Source organism: Numenius arquata, chromosome 11, assembly GCF_964106895.1.
Source record: "Numenius arquata chromosome 11, bNumArq3.hap1.1, whole genome shotgun sequence".
NCBI lineage: Eukaryota > Metazoa > Chordata > Aves > Charadriiformes > Scolopacidae > Numenius > Numenius arquata.
The window spans coordinates 9,599,559-9,624,116 of NC_133586.1; the positions used below are offsets into that span (position 1 = coordinate 9,599,559).

The window sequence follows — 24,558 nt, forward strand, 5'->3', positions numbered from 1 at the left end:
CAATCATTTTGGCATGTTTTTACTCTACGCGCTTTTGGGGAAGGGTTAGCAATTCACTGGGTCATGTATTGATTAATTCCAGGCAGTTTATTTTTTATTCATAGGATGTCTTGTGGGATGACCCAACTAATACATTTTCCACTGTCTTATACAGACCAAATGTAATGCATCTTGCCAAAAAAAAAAAAAAAACAGAGGTGAAAATTAGAACAACAGCCTCCCTTGCCAACAGAGTGACAACAGAAATGGTGTTTCTTAGCTAGGTTTAATTTTGGAGATTGTTTATGTTGCTTTGAGTTTATTTGGGCAGTAGCAAGCATGGACCAAGTTCCTAAAAAGGAAAGTGTTGTTGAAAGCTGCAGAAAAAAGATTATGCGAAGTGGAAGCCATCCAGCTGAGTATCTTTGCTGTCCTTTGCAATACACTGTGCTGCTAAGGAAACGATTAAAAAAGCTTTTGAAGTCAAGGGAAAATACTTTAAATTTGTCCCTCTCAAATGGAACACTCCATTTTTAAAGGGACCTTTTTGTTAAGGTTATCCAACTAGAACGCGTAGAATTATTTCCTTAAAACAGCACTTAGGCTGCTGTGTTTAAGTGGTCTGATTCTCAGAAGTACCAGGCATCCACCAAGAAAATCCTCTGAAGGTGGTAGGACCTAGAATCACTCACCACCATCTTTGAAATCAGACCACCTGTACCGAGCTGCCTGAATGCAGCCGTGATTGCTTCAGGCACCAGCTTTTAAAATGTTTACTGTTTCAGCTGGCAGTTTGAACTTGTAGGTTGTGGAGTTTGGGGCTGAGGAGTGAGAGACTCCTCATCCATCTCCCAAAGGGATCCAGTCCTTGCTGCCATCTTCCAGCCAAAGTGTTAGGTCAACTCTGCGGTTGCTGCAGTGCTTTCTTTCCTCCCATGGTTGTTTTAGTACCTGCTGCGTTTCCTTCACTGCAGTCAGCATCCTCGTGCTCCTTCCTGAGCCGCTGCGTCATTTAATTGTTCCTGCTCTCGGTTGACACCTCCAGTCCCCGCTTTGTCTGGTGAAACTGCTGGATTCCACTTCTCATCCCCTGCAAACGGCACACAATTTTCAGTTAACCGTTTTTGACCTATTTAGAATTCAAATTGTTCAGGTATGTGGAGGAATCTAGGTTTAGTTTTGGGAGCTCGACCTTCCCTGCACCCCACATGTATGTGAGCAGATAGCAGCCACGTGTCTGCCAAAATTCTTTCTTAAGTGGACACAATTTTGGGTAGATATGTCTGCTGGCTTTCTCAGGGTAATTTTCTCTCTCTTCCCAAGAGGCAGCCAAATTCAGTTCCTTTGCCTATTGGAGCTGTCGTTAGCTAATTACCAAGTCACATATTGAAGAAATAACTGCATGTAAACACAGCGAGGGAGGAAAACAAAATAATTCCGTAATATGAATCTCTGAACTGTAGTTTCATGTCAGTGGTTTATGCTCTCCGTGGTACGCTGGTGCCTCAGAGCATGGCACTTATGTGTGTTTGGGATCTTGTTTGTGGTTTGCCTGGCGTGTAGCGGAAAAGAGACTGGAAGAGCGATGTGTGAAATATCAAAACAAGGATTTGTAATTTAACTGCTCAAAGGATAAACTGATAAACTGCAGGCAGGACACAACAGTCCCGCAGGGAGGATAAATGCAGATTCCTTTAGTTTCAAGGATGTTCTAAATCACGTGAAGGAACTCAAATGAAAGTTTGGGACCCTGGTAACCCACAAAGGGACCTTTATCGGAAGCACAAAATAAAGTTTAATTGAAAAATAACTTGTGTTAATTCCACCTGATGTTATTTTTAACTTATGTGTTTAGCGATTGATTTCTTAAAATGTACTACTAAGGTCACATACTGCCACCGTGATCTTCTCATACAGCTTCTAAGAAAACATTTCAAAGAAGTATCCTGGCTTTTGGTGAGGGATATCACATAGATTTAGAAGCTGAGGGCTTATTTAGGGCCAAATCTGTATCTCCAGACAGAAAGAGCGTGGTGTGGAAACAAGGGGTTTCTGCCCAGCTGTTGCGTGGGACAGAGAAATTCTTGCTGCACCTCAGTTTCCCACTCGTTAGAAGGGACAATAATGCTCCTCCTTTATTAAAGCTCTTGAGATCCTCTGGTAAAGTCCTAGTTATCTGTTGGGGGATGCAAATGAAGTTGGGCCCCTGAAATTGTGAATTCCATTGCAAATAAAGGTTGAGATGATGATAACACTTAAATATATTATAGAAAAATATGGGATTTTCTTTCATACTTTGTATGGGTTTTTTATTACATAGCCGAATGAGAATTGAAAAATACCTGTAAAGTGGTATTTAGAAACTGATTGTCAGATAAGGTGGAATTATTTTGATACAAAATACTTCCTTCAGAGACTACTTCATTCAACAGCATTTATGGTCATTTTTCAGAAGCGTCATTTGAGAAAGCTGTGTGTTGTCATCCTCGCCACAGTTCAAAGATTGACTTACACTGGGAATTATAAATTTTGAGAATAAAGTGGCTGTTGTTTCATAGTTCATAGCTGCTTTGCAGTTAAATTCATTAATGCTTTAAAGTGCCTCTTAAATGATTCATCTTTTGACTGAATTCCTTGAAAAGCCTTGTGAAAGAGTTTGCGAATCACTTAAAATAAGTCAGCAGTGTCACTCTTGGAAGATGTTCTTATCACGTGCTTCGTAGGAAATTGGTATCTGAATACTGGAGTTGGGAAATAGCCTTAACTAAAGGCGTAGCCCACTAGCAAGTAAACAGAGCTAATCTGAACCTTCCTATTTGTGAAACACTGAGATGGAAACAGTACACACGTATGTTTTGAAATTATTCCTGTGTTTATAATAGTTACTCCTGTTACACAACTGAAACAAGCGCCGTTAGCAAAGCATCCGCATTTTTTCAGTCTTTCAATGTAACAACCCAGACTTAGTCCATTATAGAAAAAAGTAGAACCGGCTGTTAAATGTGAGCAGGAAGTTACTGGGTAATCTAGGCTGTGCCTCATTTTTAAGGCTCATTATAATATATTATTCCCAAAGAAAACTGAACATGGCATGCATTCACTGGCCGTACTAAGTGACCACATCGTTCCGTTCCAGTAACATCCTGCGGAGCAGTACTCATGGAAATGTTACTTTCCATCTCGGTATATAATGGAATTTTTGTATCTGCTTTGTCTTTGGCAGCCAAAATTGCTGCCATAGGTACTGTATATGCATGTGAGGTATGTAGGTCAAACACTACTGAGAAAGATCACCGAATCTGAGTGCAGAGATAATGCCTGAATCTTAGAGAAGAAAATAAGGTTATCTTGTGTGATTTAGAGCATCTAAGAGTAGTATAGAACCAGGCCAGCAGCATCTCTGCTCATCCAAATTTCCTAATTATAACAGTATTTGTTATCTTTTACTCTAGGAATGACTATACCAGAAGAAGACGCTGATGTGGGACAGGGTAGTAAATATTGCCTCGTGGCAATAGGAAGACTTCAGGTAATGCCAGGCTTTCCTAATATAAACTACTTCTGAAAGCATAATCAGTCTTGTGCTTTAGTTGTAAAGGATTTGCACAAAGTTCTGGTACTAGACTGTAACTTTTAACATGCCTCCAAATTACGAAGCGCCTTGATGTCTGTGTGCAGCCAGTGATTTATAGAATCACAGAATGGTGTGGATTGGAAGGGACCTTAAAGATCATCTAGTTCCAGCCACCCTGCCGTGAGCAGGACTTGTTCAAAATGTGTCAACAGAGCAAAATGAAAACACGATTTTTGGTGTATACGTGTATTTAACCCAACAACAGCGGCAAAGATGCTCCCGGAGCATGAGCACGTGCAGACCTGCTATTCTCCAGGGTGCATAGGGCTGGGATACTCTAGACTGTGAGAAATATGGGAGTACAGGTGCTGCAGGTGGTAGGTTAAAGTGGCTCCCAAAGCCAGTGACGTGCTCCCTGCTATTCTTTCATTTGTTCTCTCTCTCTGGCTGATCAACTACTTGAAAAACTGTGATTGCAGGAGTTATTCTGAAAAAGGTAAAGATAAGGCAGTCAGGAGGCACTTCACAAATAACAGCTTTATTCTCCGTTTGTATTGTAGCGTGCATTCAGATGCAATGTCAGCCGAGGGAACTGTCAGAATAACATTTTACTTCCCTTTCTGTCCAGACAGTTGCAATTGATGTATTACATTTTCTTCCTTTGTCCATTGCTGACAAGAGCACTGAGCGGGAGATAGACCAGTCGCGGTGAATCTCCTTCACCGCAGCAGGGAGGCTGATTTTTATCTTCCCGGTCTGGGAATTCTGCCATGGGTGAATGTGTTTGAGCCTCCTGCACGATCTCCCGTTGGCCTGCAGTCGTTGCCATCTGCTAGGATGGCATCTCTCGTTCGCACAAGGTAGAATGACCCTTTCATTAGAGCACAGGTGCCAAACCCAGCTTATTTGAGGTGAACAGCCTGCACGTTACTGCAAGTGTTAGCAGTAGAATGCGCCTCCATTGTGATGGCAGAGCTACAGAAGTATTGCATGATGCTTTTTAGATTAATCATCCTTTTATAATCAAGGGTAATATATTCTGCTGGTGGAGAGAAGGAAGTTACAGGGATTCATGTGTTACAGCTGCCAAAGAAAGATGATTTCCAAGAAAATCCCATTAGTAACATGTGGAATGTCAAAACATCTGTTGTGTTAGAAAAGGCAGCAGAGTGTGTGAGGGAGGGCAAGAGGAGGCTCTGGGGATGGGTTTAATCACGAAGTCAAGGTGCCCAAATGATAACAGCAAATCAAAATCTTGCATACAGTTAACTGGCTAATCCGCTTCAAGACAGCAACAAATGAAATTTTGCACCTTTTGCATTGGGACCTTGTTAACAGAGATGGCTCTGAAAGTTGTAAGAAAAACAACGGTCTCATTTGTAGCCCTAGTAGGAGGGAATGGATGCCAAGTGGCCTGATGGCACAGCTTTCAGGCAGAGGGCTGGAAATGCATCATTCTCTCTGATCTTTCAGAAGCATTACTGGTCCAGTATCATCTCCTGCCTCAACCTCTAGAGCACTTTGTTCATGTTCTCTGGCTGTACTCAGATGATCCTTACCCGAAAGTTGAGTGCTCGTCTGAGCTAGTCCTATTGGATATGTTTACAGAAAATTAGTTGTCCTCAGAGAGAGATTGACCTTCCCGTCCTAAAATGGGTGGGTTGAATGCTCCTCTGAAAGTCCTTCATTCTTTGTTGACAAGGGTAGGAACCAAGATGCCAAACTTTCATACGGTCCCACAGAGTGAGATGAATCCAGCTGTAGTTATATCGTTACTATAGACATCCTTATTGGGAACTTCTGGTGTATTTGTTTTCCCGCTGTGCTGTTAAGCCTAAATACGTGCCATGGGGTGAAATACTTGCACTGTAAACTAGACCAAAGGCTGTTCTGTGTCATTTATTCATGCTGTTGTTTTATTTATGACTTCCTTCAGTAGTTAGCAATCTCCTAACAGATTTTATTCTTTAGCTGTATAATCAACTTTGACTTAAGGTGACTGTTCTGTGGACTAAATGCTGTGGGCTTCCGTTGGTCCTAGGTAACCAGCTCTCCAGTGTGCATGGACATGAATGGCATGTCGGTCCCAACTGAGTTCTTGTCTAGGCACAATTCTGATGGAGTCATCACCTTTGTTGACCCAAGGTGCATCAGCGTCATCGGTTACCAGCCCCAGGTCAGTGAGTCATGTAAATGCGGAGACTGATTAGAGCTAACGAGGAAAACCCTGTTTCCGCATTAAAAACAAAAGCAGCAAAACACGAAATATTTGTAGCTGGCAATTCATATGTCATGCACTAAATGCAGTTCATTTTTCTATACTGTCCACGCCTCTCTAAAATCTATAGTTTTCCCCTTTGTTATGTGGGATATCTTTTTATACCTTTTAGATCGGATTAGAATTCCAACAGCCAGAATATAAACCTTGTGCTTTAAACCTTGCACGACTTTCCATTGAAGACATCTCTATGATAGAAAGTTAATGGTGCTTGGAGAGAGTCTTAGTCCTGTAGATCTGTACTTCTGCCAATCTATTGAACAGTAAGCAAACATCATTTATGGCATCTATTTTCCTTTAGGCTTACATCTGCTCCTCTGAACAGGAGGCTAGTCACAGAACTGAGCAGAATAGTAAATGAACTGACTACCGCAACTCTCCCTCAGATAACTCTCAGCAGTTGCAATTTACAGGCAAAAATTATTTCTCGCTCATTAGATTTTCCCATTTATTTTGATTTTAGGTAGCTTTACAGTAACCGTTTTTGCAAAAATTGGTGCCATAAAATGAGCTGTAGTACAGGATGTCCGTCTCTTCTAGACACCATTTCACGGGTGTTAAAAAGAAACCACCTTAAAATTTGTTGTAAATACATATATCTTTGCAACGGTACAAATATAATGTGGGATGTGATGCCTACAAAACTTTTTTGTATGATTCATCCCTGATTAACTGAGTAGTCCCATTAAGGGCAGTAGATCTAGCATTTGCAAGGATTACTTGCAGATCTGCATGTGAATTTGTGTTGTGGTCTGGGTCTTTTACACAGCTTTATGTTTTCTTCTAGGATCTTCTGGGGAAAGATATTTTAGAATTCTGCCATCCTGAAGATCAAAGCCATTTGAGGGAGAGTTTCCAACAGGTGCTGTGTCTGCTCCTTCTGCATTTGTTTATAATTTTTGTTGTTATTTTGTTCAGAGAAGTAGCTTTTTTTTCTGCATTTCAAGGTACTTTTTCTATTATGCAGGAGTGGCAAGATACAAAACAATTTGTTGATCAGTTACTAATCAGTTGAGCTGCATGATGCATCATGAGCTGCATGATGATTGCCCCATCCCTGGAAGTGTTCAAGGCCAGGCAGGATGGGGCTTTGAGCAACCTGCTCTAGCAGGAGGTGTCCCTGCCCATGGCAGGGGGGTTGGAACTCGATGATCTTTAAGGTCCCTTCCAACTCTAACCATTCTATGATTCTATAAATGGTTGTTTAAACTGCAGCATCTGCTGTGTTTTCAGAAATAGGTCACCTAGTTATACATTTTCTTTTCTTTTTACAAAAAAATAAATGAGCGTTCACTGCACGGTTTGAGCTGGTTTGGAGATGCCTTTATAGATCCCACTATGTTAAATGGTAACCAAAATATTTACCTTCCAAGATGGGCTGTAGATTTGAAAGTAGTTACACCTCGCTGTAATGCTGGATTGTTTCTGACCTAAATTCTCTGCTAGCACAAATGGCCTGCTTCATACTTCAATGAAGTTACACCAATTTACATCAATAGGGAATTTGGCCCTTCTCCCTATTAGGAATTGAAATGCAGACAGAAGTAACAAAAGGAGTACAACATATGGAAAGAGTTACTGATCTGGATTCGTTTTTGCAGTGGGCCATGTTTACATCAGCTATATCAAAGGCATTTATTCCGTTGTAGAGCTTATTGTTTCAGATTGATGTGGGACGTACAGTAGGAGTGCTTTCCCCAAGCCTTCTGCTTCTTGCTGGTCTTTTCAGCGCCTTCCCTGCTGCACGAGACAGTGCAGTGTAGTGTGTTTAACCCACTACTGAGGTTCAGATGATCTAAGTGGTTCCAGATTTTCTGACAACAGCCTAGAGCTCAACCATGTTTTGTTGATCCATCTTGCCTTGGATGCTGAGATGTATTTTCAGCTGTGAAACATGGATATGAAGTGACTTCTAAAATAATTTGTATAGCCAACTCGTCGTTCAGGCATGGCATGCAAAAACAGAGCTTGAAAAGCCTCTCTCTGGCGAAAACAACTCAATGCTGTTCTGTGTCCATAGAATGGGTTGTGAAACTGAGGTTATGGTCTCTACAGAAGTATTTGAGATAGTGTAAGATACCGGCACTCTTGAACTATTTCTCACCACCCCCTCCCTCCCTCAAGCGGAAACTACCAAACCTAGCGCTCCACATCCACTTCACATCCCTTGAAGGGACTGAGTTCAAACAGCAGCTAAAGACCTTTTAAATTCAAGATGTTGATTCACAGGCAGCGGCCTGTGAGAGTGAGATGCTTGAAATAGGTCACCACACCCAGTCATCTCCTGTGGCCCACCTTTCTTGGGGTTGTGATGCTGCAGCTGAGCCTCCCTAATGGGTAGCTGTCACCAGGAGTTGGGTCCTACTCCCCCTCTCCTCTCCTCCCTGGCCCCCTCCCCACCCTCCCTGCTGTCCTGATACTAGCACAGATGGACTTGCCAGATAGGCTGCTGAGGAACTAATTGCTTTTGCATGGGACTAGCTTTCAACTGGTTCAGCTCCTGAACTCCTGCCTGATGGCATCAGTGGCGCAAGAAAAGTAGCAAGAACTCATATGCTGTTTTTCACTAATAATGCCCAGATCATTGATTCTGCTAATTTATCCAAGAGACAATGGCAGAGAGCTGCTGGATAATGACACGTCAAACATCCTTCTCTGAAGCGATGGCCTGGGGCTGAGAAGGGCTGACTAACTAACATTCAAGTTAATGAGTTGGTCCTCACTTTTCTCACTGAGTGAGGCCGCGGGATGTTGCCAGAGTGTCCCTGGACTCAGTTGCTGGGGACTTCACTGTCACTACTCACTATTAGGCATGTGCATAAATGATTCGCTGGATCAGGGACCTACACAATTTGCTTAAGGTCATATAAAAAGGCAGCAGCAAAAAAAATACAGATTAGAAATTAAAGTTCCTGTTCGCTCGACCTGTGCCCAATCTATGAAAATATTGTGCTGTTTCTTTAGTAGGCAGTTCCTTTTTTGGTATATTTTCATTCAGTACAGTAGCAGTGTGATTTGGGCTGTTATTTCAATCATGCAATAAAAGACTGAAGTAAACAGTTAAGCTATGCACCAGGTGGTTTTTATTTCCAAAGAATGTAAGCTTTGAAATTTTTTGTGTTATCTTGTTTGCGTGCACTGTTTTCCCACCAGTGATCTCTATGCTTTATATATTATTACAGAATTAGTGTTTGCTTAATTCAGACTTTAGGACAATAGATCATTGCAGTTTGTTTTATTATTGTTAATTTGGCCGTAGAAATCTCTTCATTAAAAAGGTAACTGTGATTTCCAATAAACTCTTCTTTTTTTTTTTTTTTTTTCTAAAACCCTCAGAAAACTTGGCATTTCTAATTTGCTGACAGTATCAGAACCAGGTTGGTGCTTAACAGAGGAGGGAGAGAGGGAGAGTTTTGCAGTTTTTGGTCAGTTGCCAGTATCCATCTCAAAGCTTTTACTTCCTTGGGAAGATAAATTCATTCATCAGGGTGGGAAAATCAGTCCAGAATAAGATAGTCTCAAGGCCAAGATCAACAAATAGAGTTTAGTATCAAAGGATCCAGAATACAGCTATTTGATATCCAGTAGGATGCTACTCAGATTGGACATTTTTACACAAGCTCTGTTTTTTTTACCCTGGGTGTGGTAGTAGAAAATTGCTGATAAAAGAATGTCACTCGCTGAACTCAAATTACAAAAGCATTTATAAAAGAAAAAAAGGCATTTACTTCAGTATTATTTTGAACTTTCCTGGGCATTGCTAAAGCTTCTTGAGTCTTCTCTTTGCATTCTTTCCATTTCCATTCTGTATCCAGTTGATCAATTTGAAATACAGACATTTGAAAAAAAACAGCATTGGCCCAATATTTCCTAATCCAGTTGCTTGTCGATAAAGGCAGAGGGTAAATACTGGGTTTTCTACTCTTAGAGAATACAGGCTGCAGATAGCTAATAAAAAATAAATTCTGGTGGATTAAGGATTAAGAATCCACAGCAAGATGTGGCATTTAATTGCTGTAGACCTTCCCTTTCCTTCGCTGAGGCACCCCTGAGATAGCTTGGTGGAAAAGCAATAAAATATAAACACAGATAGCCCAGGTAAGTGCCAGCTGAATGACTTGAAACCATGTAAATTTTCTTCTAACTTAAACCAAGATTGTTAGATAACACGTAAAATGCAGTGCCAGTGCCAGTGTGCAAGTGCTGTTTTGAGCATACTTCTTTAGCTGGCTGCTTTGCACTTCTCACTCGATGCCCAGCTGTTGACTTCAGCAAAACTTCAGCTGCCAAAACCAGAATTTGAACTAAGTGTTGCCAGACATCTGAATTCTTAGCCATAAACAAATAGGCCATCCAAGCAAAGAATTTTCTTTCTATTTTCATTAATACTATTTAAATGGACAGTGGCTTACTGGTGTTCTCTACATTCAAAGACTGGCTCACTCTTTCTTGTTTTGAAAGCCAGAAGCACGTGTTTCTTGTTAGCACTTTGCCATCGTAGATGGTCTTAAAATGTGTTTGGGGAAAAAAACAAAACCACCATGTATAGTTTCTAAAAAAAGTATTCTTTCTTATACTTTCTTAATTATTATCCTAAATTTTGATGCTGATGTGTGATGTGGTATGTCACATATACGAATTGTGTAGCTAGGTATCCAAGCAGAAGAGCAGACAGTCAACCTCAAAATGTTTTTTCTTGGTGGGCTTTTGTTTCAGCTGCAATGTCTGGTTTATGGTTTACGAATAAACATCTACAAAATCCTCAGTTTGGTTTCTGCAAATTTCTCAATAAGTATTCCATATTAAAACCTTGTTAAAGCTTCCCTGTTCAGATAACAGCACAACCTGTTGGTTGTCCTGAATCTATATTCTTCTTATATGCAGGCTGGAAAATGGCATTTTATAGAACAAAGTGTGAGGGTTTCATTCTTAAGGAAATGGCTGCAAACACGAATCAGATTTTTCTTATTCTCTTTAAATTAGGAATCTCCCTGTTGTATCTGTAGCTTTCTCTAATTCAGGTTTAAAACACTCCAGTTACTGCTGTTTACTATTCATTTGCACGACAAGTAACAATTTCCTTTTATTAACCTTTCCAAATGGTTTTGCAGGTTGTGAAACTGAAGGGTCAAGTCCTGTCTGTGATGTATCGTTTTCGTACCAAAAACCGGGAATGGATGCTGATCAGAACCAGCAGCTTCACGTTTCAGAATCCTTATTCTGATGAGATCGAATACATCATCTGCACCAACACTAATGTAAAGTATGTGCCGTTCCAGATGCTCACGTATGTGGTTTTGAAAGAATTTAAGCATTGCTTTTTGCTGTAAAGCACATCCTGATTTTTTGGTAGCCTGTTTCTAGCTACATTTGTTTCTCTATAACAGTATTGTCGTGGTTTCGGCTGAATTTACCAAAACCGGACTGACAGATGGCCCTTCCCCCCCTTCCTCCCCCTAAAAGAGGAGAGAGGAGGAGAAAAGAGATAAGGAGATTCAGAAGTTTAGAATGAACTAAACTACTTTAATGAAGAATTAATATTAAAATAAAAATAAAGAAGAAAATAATGAAATAGATACAATATATACAAAACCGTATCAAGCTCCCAGGATGACAGTCACATCACCGGCAGGCACTGGGGAAGCTCCAGGCTGGACTCGGTGACGAACGGGAACTGGATTCCAGCTCTGGAGTCAGGAACACACGGATCGGGATCAAAGGCAGATGAACAGACAGAGTCCTCTCTGGACGTCGGCCATTGCAGGAAGGGGGCTGACCCTTTGATCCGTCAGCCTTTATACTGAGCATGGGGCAGATGGGATGGAATACCCCAGTTGGTCAGGTTTGGGTCACCTCTCCTGTCCACTCCTCCCCACTGATGTGACCCCTCTACATTTTTTCCGTTTCCGACCCTCTAAGGGGGCAAATAACGAAATTGGCTGCCCTTGGTTGTTACAGCAATAAGTATAAGCAAGGGCCTCCCTGCATACCATTCCTTGGCATGGAGCACAAACATTGGGCTTATCATTCTGAGAACGAGCAGTTTTCTCCACAATATGCCGTTAATTTCAGAGAGTTAGAGGAGGCCTAGCTAGGATGTAAAGTTACAGAACAGAAAATTGGTTCGGTTTTACTTCAAACCGGGACAAGTATGTAACAGGGTTTTTCTGCATCGTGACATCTCACAGCGTAGCTGTTTCTCTGTGTCGTTATCCTGTGATGCTTCCAGGGCCTGGCAGCACTGGGGGAGAAACATCACTTATCTGTTATGTCATTAGACAAGCCCATTGATCTCAGTCCAGGCTGCCTTAAACTAGCACAGAGCTTCCAACAGCAGAGCAGCTGCTCCGATATTGGAGGAAGATTAGCCTGATTCCTGAGCCAAAGAGAAAATTCCATGGCCGTGTGAGCAAGTATCACAGAAGTAAGCAACACTCCTGCCTCTTCATTGTGATCGTACCATCCTGTAGTCCTGGACATCTTCTCCTCTTACAGCCTGTGAAAGCTGGCAAAATGATTTCCTAGGAGGCTTGAGCGGGAAGGGTTCCTGATACTCAGTTAAGATCTGGTGGAATATCCCCAAGTATGGGGACAGATCCAACCCCTTATCGCAAGAGGGGAATTAAATCATCCTGTCTTTGAATTAATATTTTCATAAATCTCTCATTGGACCTCTTAGGAGGAGGTCACCCTAGGAGTATAGTGGAGGTTCATCACTGTGTAACTGAGCAGAGAAGCTTTTGGAGCCTCCTAAGTTCTGAGCCAGTAACTGCAGAAGCTAATCTGGCCTTGATAAAGCTATTGCTTTATAGCATTAGGGTGGGAGTGGGGGGTTATTTCTTCTTTCCAGTATAAACTTAATCTACTTCTAAGACGAAATCTGCTTCTGGTCTAACCAAAGGTTTTTTGCCAAACTTTTAGCTTAGGGGAAATTATTGGTGTTAAGATCTCAACCTGTTAGACTGTATAATGGAAATGCTGAACGAGCAGTCTCCTGGTGGAGATGCATGCTGAGAGCTCCACTTGCAAAGCCAGACCCCTGACGCTTTGGCATTTGAACTCAGAAAGCTAGTAAGTGTCTCTGGGTGTTCCTTGACATGCTCCTTTGGACATGACACAGAACTGGGCTAGAAGGGCTATGCTTTCTCTCACTTGAAACCCAGCATCATCATCGTTTTGCTCAGTTTTTTCTGCATATCCAAAAAGTTGGGCTTAAAAAACTGAATAGTTAAGCTCATTGAAAACAAGCAAATGTGCGTTGAAATCAGACAGCTAAATATCTCCCTGTCTTCACTGTGCATCAAAATAGATATTTCCACATTTCTGCTGTCCTACATTTCTTTTCCAAATAATTTGTATACGTAAACCCAGGCCTGCCAAATAAAAAGGGACTTCTGAAATCTGTCCCAGGCTGGCTCTTAATCATGCTTTGTTCCTAAGAGTCCACAGATCAAAAAGTGGGGCTCTAGACTTATGTTGTGTTGACTCTGGGAATGTTTTTTTTCCTGAGCTTCCACTATACTGTCCAGCTTGGCATCGCAGCACTTACTGTGATGAATAGGACTGTGCCAGCTTCTGGCTCTTGTTATATCTCTCTTGCTAGGTTTGAATAACAACCCAGAAATGTTGACCTAATATGGAAGTTGCCTGCTGCTACTTTGACAGAGGATGTTCCCTCTTTCTGTCATGTTGAAAATGTTCTAGTCTTATGGCAAGATACAGCCCATTATACGTCTGCTTTTGAATAGTAGAAAGAATGCATTATTCAAACTGTTTTCTGTTTTTCCCCCTGTTCTCTCCCACTTCTCAGACAGATTTCCAAAGAGGGCTTACTGTAATGTGTCCTGCCTCTTTCTGGATTTATTTATTTTTTTGCACATTTGGGGTCGTGTTTTGACTTCTGATTTCCTAGATGCCTCAGGGAGTTGTACGTCATGGTAACTGTTGATTTCTGCCTCCTGGGTCAGTTCCTGCTGGGGCTGGTTGTTCAGCACCGACCCCGGTGTGCGTGGCCATCCTCACGTGTCAGTGGAAGGATCAGATGCTCTGGGTCCAACAAAGCACTTCAGATGGAGACCAAGCAGGGCTGCCTTCCACTGCGCAGTTCTAGGTGGTTCTACACCTACACAAATCAAATTTTGGTTTGTCTATCGCTGTGATAACCCAGCCAGCTTCATAAAATACAGGTTTGAGGTGGCTAAAAATTCAGCATAAAATTGTAAAGCCAAAAGATCTAGGTTTAAATCAGTTTTTAACTTAGGATAGTTTAAAGCCACAGTACGTCTTTGTGTGTCTGTCTGTTAACGGAATGGTTCTCGAGTTGATCTGTGAACAGCGTTTTCCCAAAAGACTGTAGAGGGCGGTGGTGGTTCCAGTTGTGGAGGGATTAATTGATTTTTTTTTTTCCTTGTTGGTTTGTTTTGTTTTGTTTCTTTTTTTTTTTTTTTTAATAAAGATACTCCTTTGGAGCTTCAAACGGTCAACTTTCCAAACTTTCGGTGCGGAAGGATAACGAAACATTAGGTTCAAATGTTCACTTAGTTCCTTGCAAAAAAGAAAAGAAAACTTCTCGCAGTTTCACTTGGGTGTAGTCATCCAAGAGAAACTTCCTGGAGAAATGAAGCATTTAACGTTCAGCATTTGTGCTGTGTTCGGCTGAAAAGAAGAGGCCCCTGTTTCACCACATTTTCCTGTGTAGTTGGGACTGTTTGATTTCCAAAAAGAAATAATAGTTGTGATCAACGTTTATTTAACAAACACATAGAGTGGCGTTTGAATAAAATAATCTGTCATGGTGATAGATCAAACTATATAAATGTCTTTAGAGATATATATATACAGAAGAAAGATATTTTCCTGGCCTTTATTGAAATTCTGATGTTTCATTTTTGTAAGCCCCAGAGTCCCGTGTCGCACTGCGTGCATTTATGAATTCTTCAGCTGTCCTGAGTCTCAAGACTTTTTTGTCTCGGAGACCTCTGCCGGCACAGGTCTGTGCTGGAGGCAGCCCGACGGGTGAATCAGCCTGCGCTTGTGGCAGAGATACTTTCTGTTTCAGATTCTCATGGGCCAAAATACTAAAGAGATCAGCTTTTCTGATAAAATTCCAGCCAACGATATTGGTGCTCAAGACTTACTTTCTCATGATCTCCATGCCATCTGTGGGCTATCTGATCCCTCAAGGCCAGTGCTAGACAGACCTTCTCACAGGGATGAATCGAAGCTGTAGGCTAAAAGAGGGAGATTCTGCGAGTTTCTGGAAGAGGATTTTACGGCAGCAGCCCCAAGTCTTTTATTTCTCCCTTTTTGTCCAAACCAGGCACAGGAAGTGCGTGTGCCTGTACTACATAAAAATAGCTTGGTAGGGATACAGTAGTATTCCTTCTCTCCCACCATAGAGACTTTTAATTTTAAAGTTCAAATCTTTTTTTTTGGTTCCTGTGATGCCTGGAAAAGTAGCAGGTGACTTCAGTGTTCATAGAGAGAGATTAGTTCAGCTGAAATCCTCTCCAGTGTCAAAGGTCTTTCACAGAATTTTCCCTTTTCCTCCAGATACATTTACTGAAGTAAACTTGAATTAACTGTCAAAACCTTCAGATTCACTGAACCATTCCTTGTTCAAACTGTTTCCCAGTTTCACACCAAACCTGCGGGTGAGCCAGGAGTTCCTGAAGTTGACCCAGGCAATACCTTACTTGCTGTGTTGGGTGGCCTGTAGAGCCAGGAAAATTCTCTTTCATTAATTCCTTGAAGCTGTGAAACTGCAATTGAAACCAAAACCCAAACTATCCTTGGTTTCAAAAGTCAGAAGGCAGTTTTGCCCAAACTGGTAATAATCCCTTGTTCTGTATCATCTTTACAAAAACGATCTAGCAATTGGATGGCTGATGGGACCTGCACGTGTTGACTCTTTGGTCAAGAGGCTGGTTAGATGGCAGGGTCTGCAGCAACGGCGACAGCCGCGCTCAGCTCTCCCTGCTTGGCTGGTCCATGAAGTGCTGCACAGCTTCTTCCAGGTTTCAAGCATCATTGGAACTATTTATACAGTAGCAGCGAACAACAGCAGAAGATGCTAACCTGGCTTTGCTTTTCAGTCTTAATTAAGCGCAACATGGCTTGCACACAGTTCGGCGAAAACACACTTATGCGTTTGGTTTTTATAGGAAATGGATTTGGGAGGTTGTTCCCAAAGTTCAGTGCTGTTAACACAATGTGGTGTTTATATTGTACTGCAGCTTAACGAGTATTAGAGATGAAAGATAGAGAAGGGTGAAGGAGCACTAAGTTAGAGAAGTGCCTACAAAACAAATAACTAGTAAGAATGCTGTTTTGTTTGGCTCATTTGTGTGTATATGGCTAAATCAAGAAAACATACTTTATACGGAACAGAAGAGACCTAATGTGCTGTTTATTGACACACGCACCGAGTCGTTGGTAATAAAAACAAATGAAACAGTGTAATTAGCTTTCACATTAACAACAGGATTTAATGGGTGTTTATTGTCCACAGGGTGGTATTTAGAAAAACTTCCCCATAGATTTGCCGTGATTAAATTACCTCCCATAGTTCTGTTGGGAAAGTATGCATTTTGTACTTGTGAACAAAGAATTTCTTGCATTCCAGAGGTAATCTTTAGGAATTTTCTGTTGGCTAAAATAATGTGGAAAATCCATGGCTCTCTATTGACCTGGAGGACTGACTTTCTTTGCATGTTACTCATAGCTCAAAAGTGATTCTATGTATTATGTGTTCTTGCACCATCAGGCTAGCACTGGGCTTTTGACCATCTACTCCAGTCTTCTGTTTGTTGCAGGTCACAGATTTTTTTTGTCCATTTTGCCATGGAGCCTAGTAACTGGTGTCTGAGCAAAGTATAGTCTGGAAAAGCATCAAGGGATGGAAAAGTCCGTTACCTACGTCAGTAGCTTGTTTGAGTGGTCCTTCACGTTTCCATCAGCTTGTGCCTAATTTGTCACTTGACTTTGTCTGCAAGTTTGTCTCTCAGTCCCTTGACATTGGAATCTATCTAGTTCAGAATTTAAAAGAAGATTTGGATAAAAAATCTAAAATTCAAGCCTGTGGCCAAAAATGTATCCTAATTTTCCAGAGGTTCAAATCCATGATCTTGCTATTTTTCAAAATCTCATCTATTACCACCTGTCACGTTATAGTGTCTCTCTGGGGTAAACCCCGCGTGGTGTGTAATTCCTGTCCATTAGGTGATTTTTCCTTCAGATAGAGGCCAGAAGCATATAGACACTGTGACCACTGTCAGGTATCAGGCTTACTTTCTTGTCAATCCAACTCCAAACTTATCCTAATCTTTGAGATTTAGCATAATTTGTGAGGGTTTATATCTTCTTTCCTGATTGCAACAATTAATATAACTGTCCAGTGGTTTGTTTTTTTAATTAGGAGCTTTGAATTTGTGTCCTTTCAGAATTAAAAAAAAACAAGTGAAGAAATGGATTCAGAAAATCACTGTGCTAGATATATTACAACTATATAAAAGATCTATACATTTTTATAAATGGGCAATATTTACACATGGAGAATGTGAATATCCCTGACTTACCACCACTTGCATGCTGTCCCTGCAGGTCACCTGTCAGTTAATTCTCATGACTTCCAATGATTTTATCTGTTGATACTGGTTCATTGTCATAGTTAAGTAACAGCACCTGTCACTGAATGCAAATCAAGTGCATTTCAAGGATTTGCAGAGTTTTCAACACGAAAGTTCTTCATTCTGGCATACAGCCCCTAACGTTTATTGGCTCTGGCAGTTTCTTTTGAAGTATTTTTCTATTGCTGCTGCTGCACATTTATTTTTTCCTAATTTCATATAATTGGATTAAGGCTATTACTTCCAGTGATTTTTACCTCATTTAGACAACGGATATTTTTTGTTCAGTTCTGATTAGCATGAAAAGGAGACTTGCGTTTTCTGTAGCATTTGTCAACACAAACTGATTTTATGTAATGTATTGATTTTATATGGTAGCACAAGCAATTTATTTCTGGACATTCACTGCCTTAAAAGCTTTCAAAAATTGAAAAGAATTTGGACTTGGATCCTGAGAAGAGTAGAACCAAAGCACGTTAAATAGGTTTTATTACAAAGGAGGATTTATATGCAGTTCTTTCGAGCTCAACCATTTTGTCTGACATGCTTCAGACAGAGCTTTGGTCGCTTTTTCTTATTGACTGGCATAATTCTGTGTTAATGTTACTGTAGTTTGCCTGTTTACTTCAGTAGGATCGGTGAAGGGGTCTGGTATATTCATCATTAACATGAGGAAGACATTCTTGGTGTCTTGATGGTGAATTCTTAAATCCTCTATAAGGAGGTTGTATTCCATCCTCTGTTACTTACCCACCTGCATTTCTATGCTATTACAGCAAAACTCTGCATGTGCCCTGTTAACGTTCCTGTGGTGCAAGCTTTCTCGACAAGAAAGCTTTAAAAACAGATGGATCTCACAGCAAAGGATTTACTAAATCATCTGAGACGTTTCCCTCAGAGTACAAAATAGGAGACCGTGGCTGATACTTTTTGTATCTTAATTGAATTTTGTAACGAAGTCATTTTGTCTCCTTTGCAGACAACTTCAGCAGCAGCAAGCAGAACTTGAAGTACATCAAAGAGATGGGCTGTCATCCTATGACTTATCTCAGGTGAAATTTCTCTAGTTTTTATTGTTGTGCCTCTGATCTTCTAAAACGTAGTGCAATGGCAGATTTCAGCAAAATTAAGAATACATTGTGGCTGTTCCTGAATTCTTTTTCGTCAAATATGATGGAGGAATTACCTTCCTCTGTGTATCTCAACAGGTGCCTGTTCCAAGTATACCAGCTAACGTTCATGAGGGTGGAAAGTCTGTGGAAAAGCCTGATGCTATCTTCTCCCAAGAGAGAGATCCTAGATTTGCTGAGATGTTTGCTGGAATAACTGCTTGTAAGTTAATGTCTCTGATGTTTAATTTCTAATACTGTGTTAAGCTTGGTTACATGATGTGGAGCACAGCTTCAAGAGAATGAAGTGAAACTACAGCGTGACGTAGAAATTTCCAAGCAACATCAATCTTCAGGACACTTCCTAGAATTTGCCTTGAGTTGATATTTCCCCTAAAGATGATGAGGAGTAAATTCAAGAAGGGTAGGACAGCTTTTGTGTCACCAGAGCTGCCTATTTTTGATTCTCGTTTCATTTCATTTCACCTTAAGCAGTGTTTGTAGATACTAAATGTACTGAGCACAACTTGCCTTTTCCAAGTATGTATTTTCTTTCTTAAACAGCAGATGTGAGTTAATCTCTCTAAAGAGACATGGATTAAGAAAGTTGCCATGAAGTCTTAAGATAGGCCTGCAATTTTTTATCAAATCACCAGCTTTTGCATTGATGCTTTCAGAGGTGTATTGAAATGCTGCCTTGAAATGTAGTAGATGCTTGTTTTCTGTTCAGTTGAGTCACCTTCAGTCACGTTACCTGTCCATGAGTCATTGCTTTTTTCACCACAACTTTTTAACAAGTTCTTCTAAGAGTGATAGGAGTCTCAGAAATAGTACATTCTTCTGTATTTTGTGAAAATTACTGCGAGGACAATGAGTCCTTACTGAGTGCCCTCACCGAAGGATTTCCCAGCCGTGCTCCAAGAGGTAGCAGCCAACTTGTCAGCTGGACAGACGTAGCTGACTCAAACTAGCCCCAACCTGTTGGCCTAATAGACAGAAGTCATTGAGAAGGCTGGCAGCTGAAAGGGTCATCCAAAATATATCTGTAGGAAACCAGGCTCATTAATTCCACTGCTTGTGGAAGAACTCATTAATTGTTTATTGTTCTTAACTGTCCTCACAGAAAAAGAGAAGTTTTTACATTTGTTTTAAATAAATCAATGTGCAAGCGTCACGCAGTGCATGAAGGAAACAACCCACAGGGTTTGACTCCAGGGGTGTTGGGAGATGACCTCACTGTGTTGGTTTCTTATGTCTGGCTTGGCCTTTTCAAATGGAGAAGGCACTGTAAGTGCAGGATAGACTTGATACTCTGTCCTCCTGTTGCTGGGACTTCTCTGTTATTCCTCTTCATCCTTGTCTGTCTACTCTAACAGTGAAGTCAACAGCTGAGGCCATAAAAGGGGTCCATTAGAAGGTAGCAAGACTCCAGCCTTAAACACCAGAATGTGTTTTTCCAGGCAAGAACATCTTGCTTTTTGGCTGCCTTATTGGCTCTTTTTCAGGCAGCTCTCAACTGTTTGTGGGGAGGGGTTAGGGTTAAGGGTCTAGCAAGCTGTGAGGGAGCTGGGAGGTTACGTTCTTGGAAATGCCATTTCTCTTTTCATTCTTATCAATTTACAGGCTATGCTTTTTTTGGGACATTCTCCCTGTCTGAATTTCTCATGGGAGCTGTGATCAAGGTCTTCTCTGAATGATAAAAAGAGATGGTTCGCAGTTAGAGATGGGATATGCTGTCCAAAACCAATATTGACAAACCTGCGTGCTGCCTGCAGGACATTTGCATTATGTTGATACCCGATCTCGTTCTTTGCTACATTCTGTAAAAATACAGGTTTGACAGAGGGAGATTGTTGCCATAATTGCATGCAGTGGCCACACATAACTGGAAAACAAAAGTGAGGAGAGGAAGCAAGTGCCTTGAGGCACAGGATGATGTGGTTCTTACAGACATCTACATTCTACAGGCAGAAACACTGGTCCTACTGGGAGAAGGGCATATTATTGACCAGTAAAGTGAGGGGGTTTAGAGAGAAACAGGTCTTAAAGACGCAGGTAAAACACCAAAACAAACTAGGTTTTCAGTGCAGTACCGAAGGTGAGAGCAGAGAAGTTGTGTGTAAAGCTCTGAGCAGCAGTACGGCTGGAAGAGATGTGGGCCAGATTCAGAGGCCAAAGAGCGTTCGATGTAACTCAGGAGAGAGGTCTTAAAGCCAATTTAGCTGCTTGTGATTAGTTTAGACGTTCCCTTTGTCTTGGCCTCATCCTACAGCACGGACCTCGGTAGCTGCCATGGCAACTCTGCTCCACTTGAGGAATTCCAGTTCATTTAGGGCACTCTCAATTTTGCTGGTGAGTTGTTCTCAAATAACTAAAGTACCCGCAGGATTTTGGCTCAGTCTCTTCCAACCCTGAGAGTTTGGTATTCCTATAAAGGGTGGCCTTCGAAAATGGGACATCTCATGCAAAAAAAAAAAAAGGCAAAAATCATTTGTCGTTCTTCTTAGAGATATCTCAACCCATTCTTAATTCTTCCTACTACATACAAAATCTTCTCTAGACTTTGTCCCCATTTCTCCTTGTTTTTTTCATATGAGAGCGTAGGTTTGCAGCCCAGACTCAGTGTCTGTGCTGGGCAATATGTAGCCAGTGAGGAATTTCTACAGATTTCTGCTTTACAGAGGAAAAGCAATGACAGCTTGCATCAGTAGCATACATGCTCCTTCTCCAAGGCTCCTGTGAGGTTATTCGAGGTGGCTTTTTTTCTTTAAGAAAGTGAGCTTAGATTCTTCTCAGAAACATAACATAAGAAGAACTTAGGTAACAGAGAAGAGATGGTGTGTGTTGGAGGCCTTTGGTGAGCCACACTCACAAGGTCTCTAAAATCTAGAGAAAACTAAAAAATACTTCTGCTACTTGTGAGTTGAGTGGGCCTTGTGTCCAGGAGAACACCTTGTGAAATGAGTGGGAATCTGAAAAGAGCCCAGGGGAAAATGAGGAGACAGATTTGATTTCTGGGCCTGTCAGAGGTGCGTAGCAACAGATGATTGCAAAGCCATCAGCGACTTGTGCAGTGTTTTGCACTTGGAGGTAGTAAGGGAAGATGGGGAAAGTGAATAAATGGTGGTGGATCAGACCTTTAAATTATTTTAAGAACAGTAGTAGTAGTGAGGTTTCCCTGGGCTTTGGAATAATTCAGTGCCAGAAAATTAAATTAAGGGACAAAATGGCACTGTTCACCCAATCTTGTTTCATTCAATTAGAGATTGATCTCCAGTTGCCACATTAAGACCACAGAAGTTAATGACATCTCCATGTGTGTGTTATTCACTACGCTGGTCTGTCTTACACTCCACTGGGATGCTTACTTCCTATTTCATGCCTCCCTCAAGCTACGTATAGGGCAGCAAAATCCATGAGAGATGGGTTTTGCCTTGCTGCAGCTCAGGTGAGTACGTCTTGCAGACACTGAGAGGTGCCCCCAGCCACCTGTGAGACTGAAATGCAGGAGGGGCTGCAGGATGACCCAGGTTTGCAGGTGGTCCCCCTGAGATCTGCAGGCATGCCACCCAAGCTGCTTGGGAGAGCCGGGTACTCCACTCCGGCTGTCCTGCGGGGAAGCAGGCTGTCAGATGATTAGGACAGGGGCTCTTTGACACCATTCCTTGGAATGTTTAACCCATTGGGGTGTGGGCCTGCAGCCACTGCCTCAGTGCAAAGAGGCTGCAATAACAGCAGCAGCCCTGGAGGGCTTCTTCTGGAGCCTGAAAGGTACCATCACCTGAGGCCACCCCCAGATAAGCCACGGAGGTGTACATGCATCAGACCTTCTTCAGACTAGGCTTGTTTCATGTGGCATTCCTCCATTCCCCTGGGCAGACTCTCCCATCTTTCTTCCATAAAACCTTTGTTCCTCTCTACAGTCTGTAGCTGGGACTCATGCACCCATCACTGCCTGCTCTCCATCTCCTGTTCCACCTCCTGCCTGCGTGGTCAGGAGCAGCTTCCAGCGGGCACAGAGAATGTCTGGGCTGCATGGCTGGAGGGCACATACCAGTGTTATGTTCCATGCAAACAATAGTATTAATGAGATACATCCTGGGAAGAGGGTATGAAGTAGACACAAACCAGCTGTGCCTCTCGTTTCATACTGAATTGTCATATAGCCCTTTTGTGTCATTCTTTGTATGTTCCACGGGGCTTCTTCATAAATCTTTCAGAGGGAAAGAAAAATTCCTGCTACGTATATACATTGTAATGCTCGTTAAATAATTTTGCCATCATTTTCTCATCCCCTAAACTTTTCTCTTTCTGTGATTTGTTTTTCTTTTGTAGCAGATAAAAAAATGATGGCCTCAGCATCCACAGCAGGAAACCAGCAGCTTTACTCCCAGGGAAGCCCATTTCAGCCAGGACATTCGGGAAAGACTTTCAGGTACTGTAGTCCAGATCCTGAACGTCTCAGTTTCTGTCTGAAAGCGGGGGACTGTTCCCCTTTGATGTGGTGGAAATAAAACTGACTTAAGGTGCAAGGGCTTTCTTTACATGAATGAACTTTGCTTTGTGTACACTTCACTCCTACGTGATGTCTCAGCACTTGGACTAGGCTTATGAGCTGAGAAGATGTGGATATCGCTGTTAAAAATAGTGGCTGGTAAGTAAATACTTGTTGCTGTGACGTAATTGGACAAAGCTAAGAAGCAGCAGCAGATCTTGAAGGGAAGTAAATCTGAGAGGTGATGGGGCAGGCTCAGAGATTGGAGGAACATTCAACCAACCTAGGAAGGTGCGGAAGATTTGTTTTGTACTTCCAGCTGTCGGTACTTCTGATGGCTACCTCAAAGGTGATTGGTGTGGACACCTTATTAAAGGGAACAGAGGGATGCTTCATCCGTAGTCCCCGGTGAGGGCTGGGACATGGGCATGAACAGTTTTCCAAGGCAACTTCTGAATACTCGTAATGTGGTGCTCCAGCATTTTCTGAGGCGTCTTTGAGTTATTCAGGATGCCTGTTGTTGCCTACCAGCTGGTAACACACATTTGGCTAATGTGAAGTTTAAGAGTTTGCCTGCATTTCCAGTCACTTTTTTGAGAGGGTGGTATCAGTGATTAGATTTACCTACATGCCCTTCATATCACCATTCTGGGACCATGGTACTGAAGTTTCATTCTCCTGTTTTAGACCAACCAAGGTTGTTGTGAAAGTGAAGGAACAGCCATATGGAGCCTGTCAATTTCAGGAATTCAGAAACATCTGCAAACTATAATTTTATTTAAACCAATGTGTTCTTAAAGTTATAATTGCTAATAATCTCAGTGCAGAGAAATAAAATCCTGTGTGTATGTTTTGTCAAATTAAAACCAAGAATAACTAGGAGAGGGGGGGAAATGACATTAAATTAAAATGTCTTTTAATTGGATATTGCATATTACTGAATAGCTGACTTGTCATCTTGGAGTTTGGCATGTGTTTTGTTCATTTTCTTTGTTATATTCCTCATGTTTTAACTATAGCTTTTTTCCTACTGCTCTTCTATTACATCCAGTAATGACACATCTGTAGTATTTCCACCCTCGATGAACTGTCCTCCCTGGAAGCTCTCCAGGCTGATCCATTTGCTTACTGAGCTTGGGCAGCTTCTAAGGCACTATTTTGCAGACTCCTGGTTTCAAAGTTTGTATTCCAGATGCAGTCCAAGCCCCTCTGATCATGGGACTTGCCAGTCCAGCTGGGAAGGTGTTAGCGGTAGGGCCAGCCCTCCCCAGCAGCTGTTGTGGTCTTCCCAGTTAAGCCAGATTTAGATGGACGCTCTGGTCTGCGTTTCCCTCTTTGGAGACTGTGGTAGTAAAAAAATAAAATAAAATAATAAAAAAAAGAAAGCAAACTCTATGAAGAATTTCTAAAGACACACTTTGCTTTTAGGCAGCTTAAGAAACACAGAATAACAACTCCCATATTCAAATGCCTGCCACGTTTTGCTTACCACTCTG

General features: G+C 41.6%; 1 protein-coding gene across 1 annotated transcript in view; it reads left to right on the forward strand.

Moving 5' to 3' along the window:
* Positions 1–24,558, forward strand: part of ARNT2 (aryl hydrocarbon receptor nuclear translocator 2) — a 77,008-nt gene that overhangs the window by 43,308 nt on the left and 9,142 nt on the right. The window contains exons 8-14 of the mRNA XM_074155437.1: positions 3,432–3,508; positions 5,595–5,729; positions 6,619–6,693; positions 10,943–11,094; positions 18,438–18,510; positions 18,667–18,790; positions 22,903–23,002. Of these exons, the coding sequence (XP_074011538.1) occupies positions 3,432–3,508; positions 5,595–5,729; positions 6,619–6,693; positions 10,943–11,094; positions 18,438–18,510; positions 18,667–18,790; positions 22,903–23,002 (736 nt within the window). The remainder of the gene's footprint in view (positions 1–3,431; positions 3,509–5,594; positions 5,730–6,618; positions 6,694–10,942; positions 11,095–18,437; positions 18,511–18,666; positions 18,791–22,902; positions 23,003–24,558) is intronic.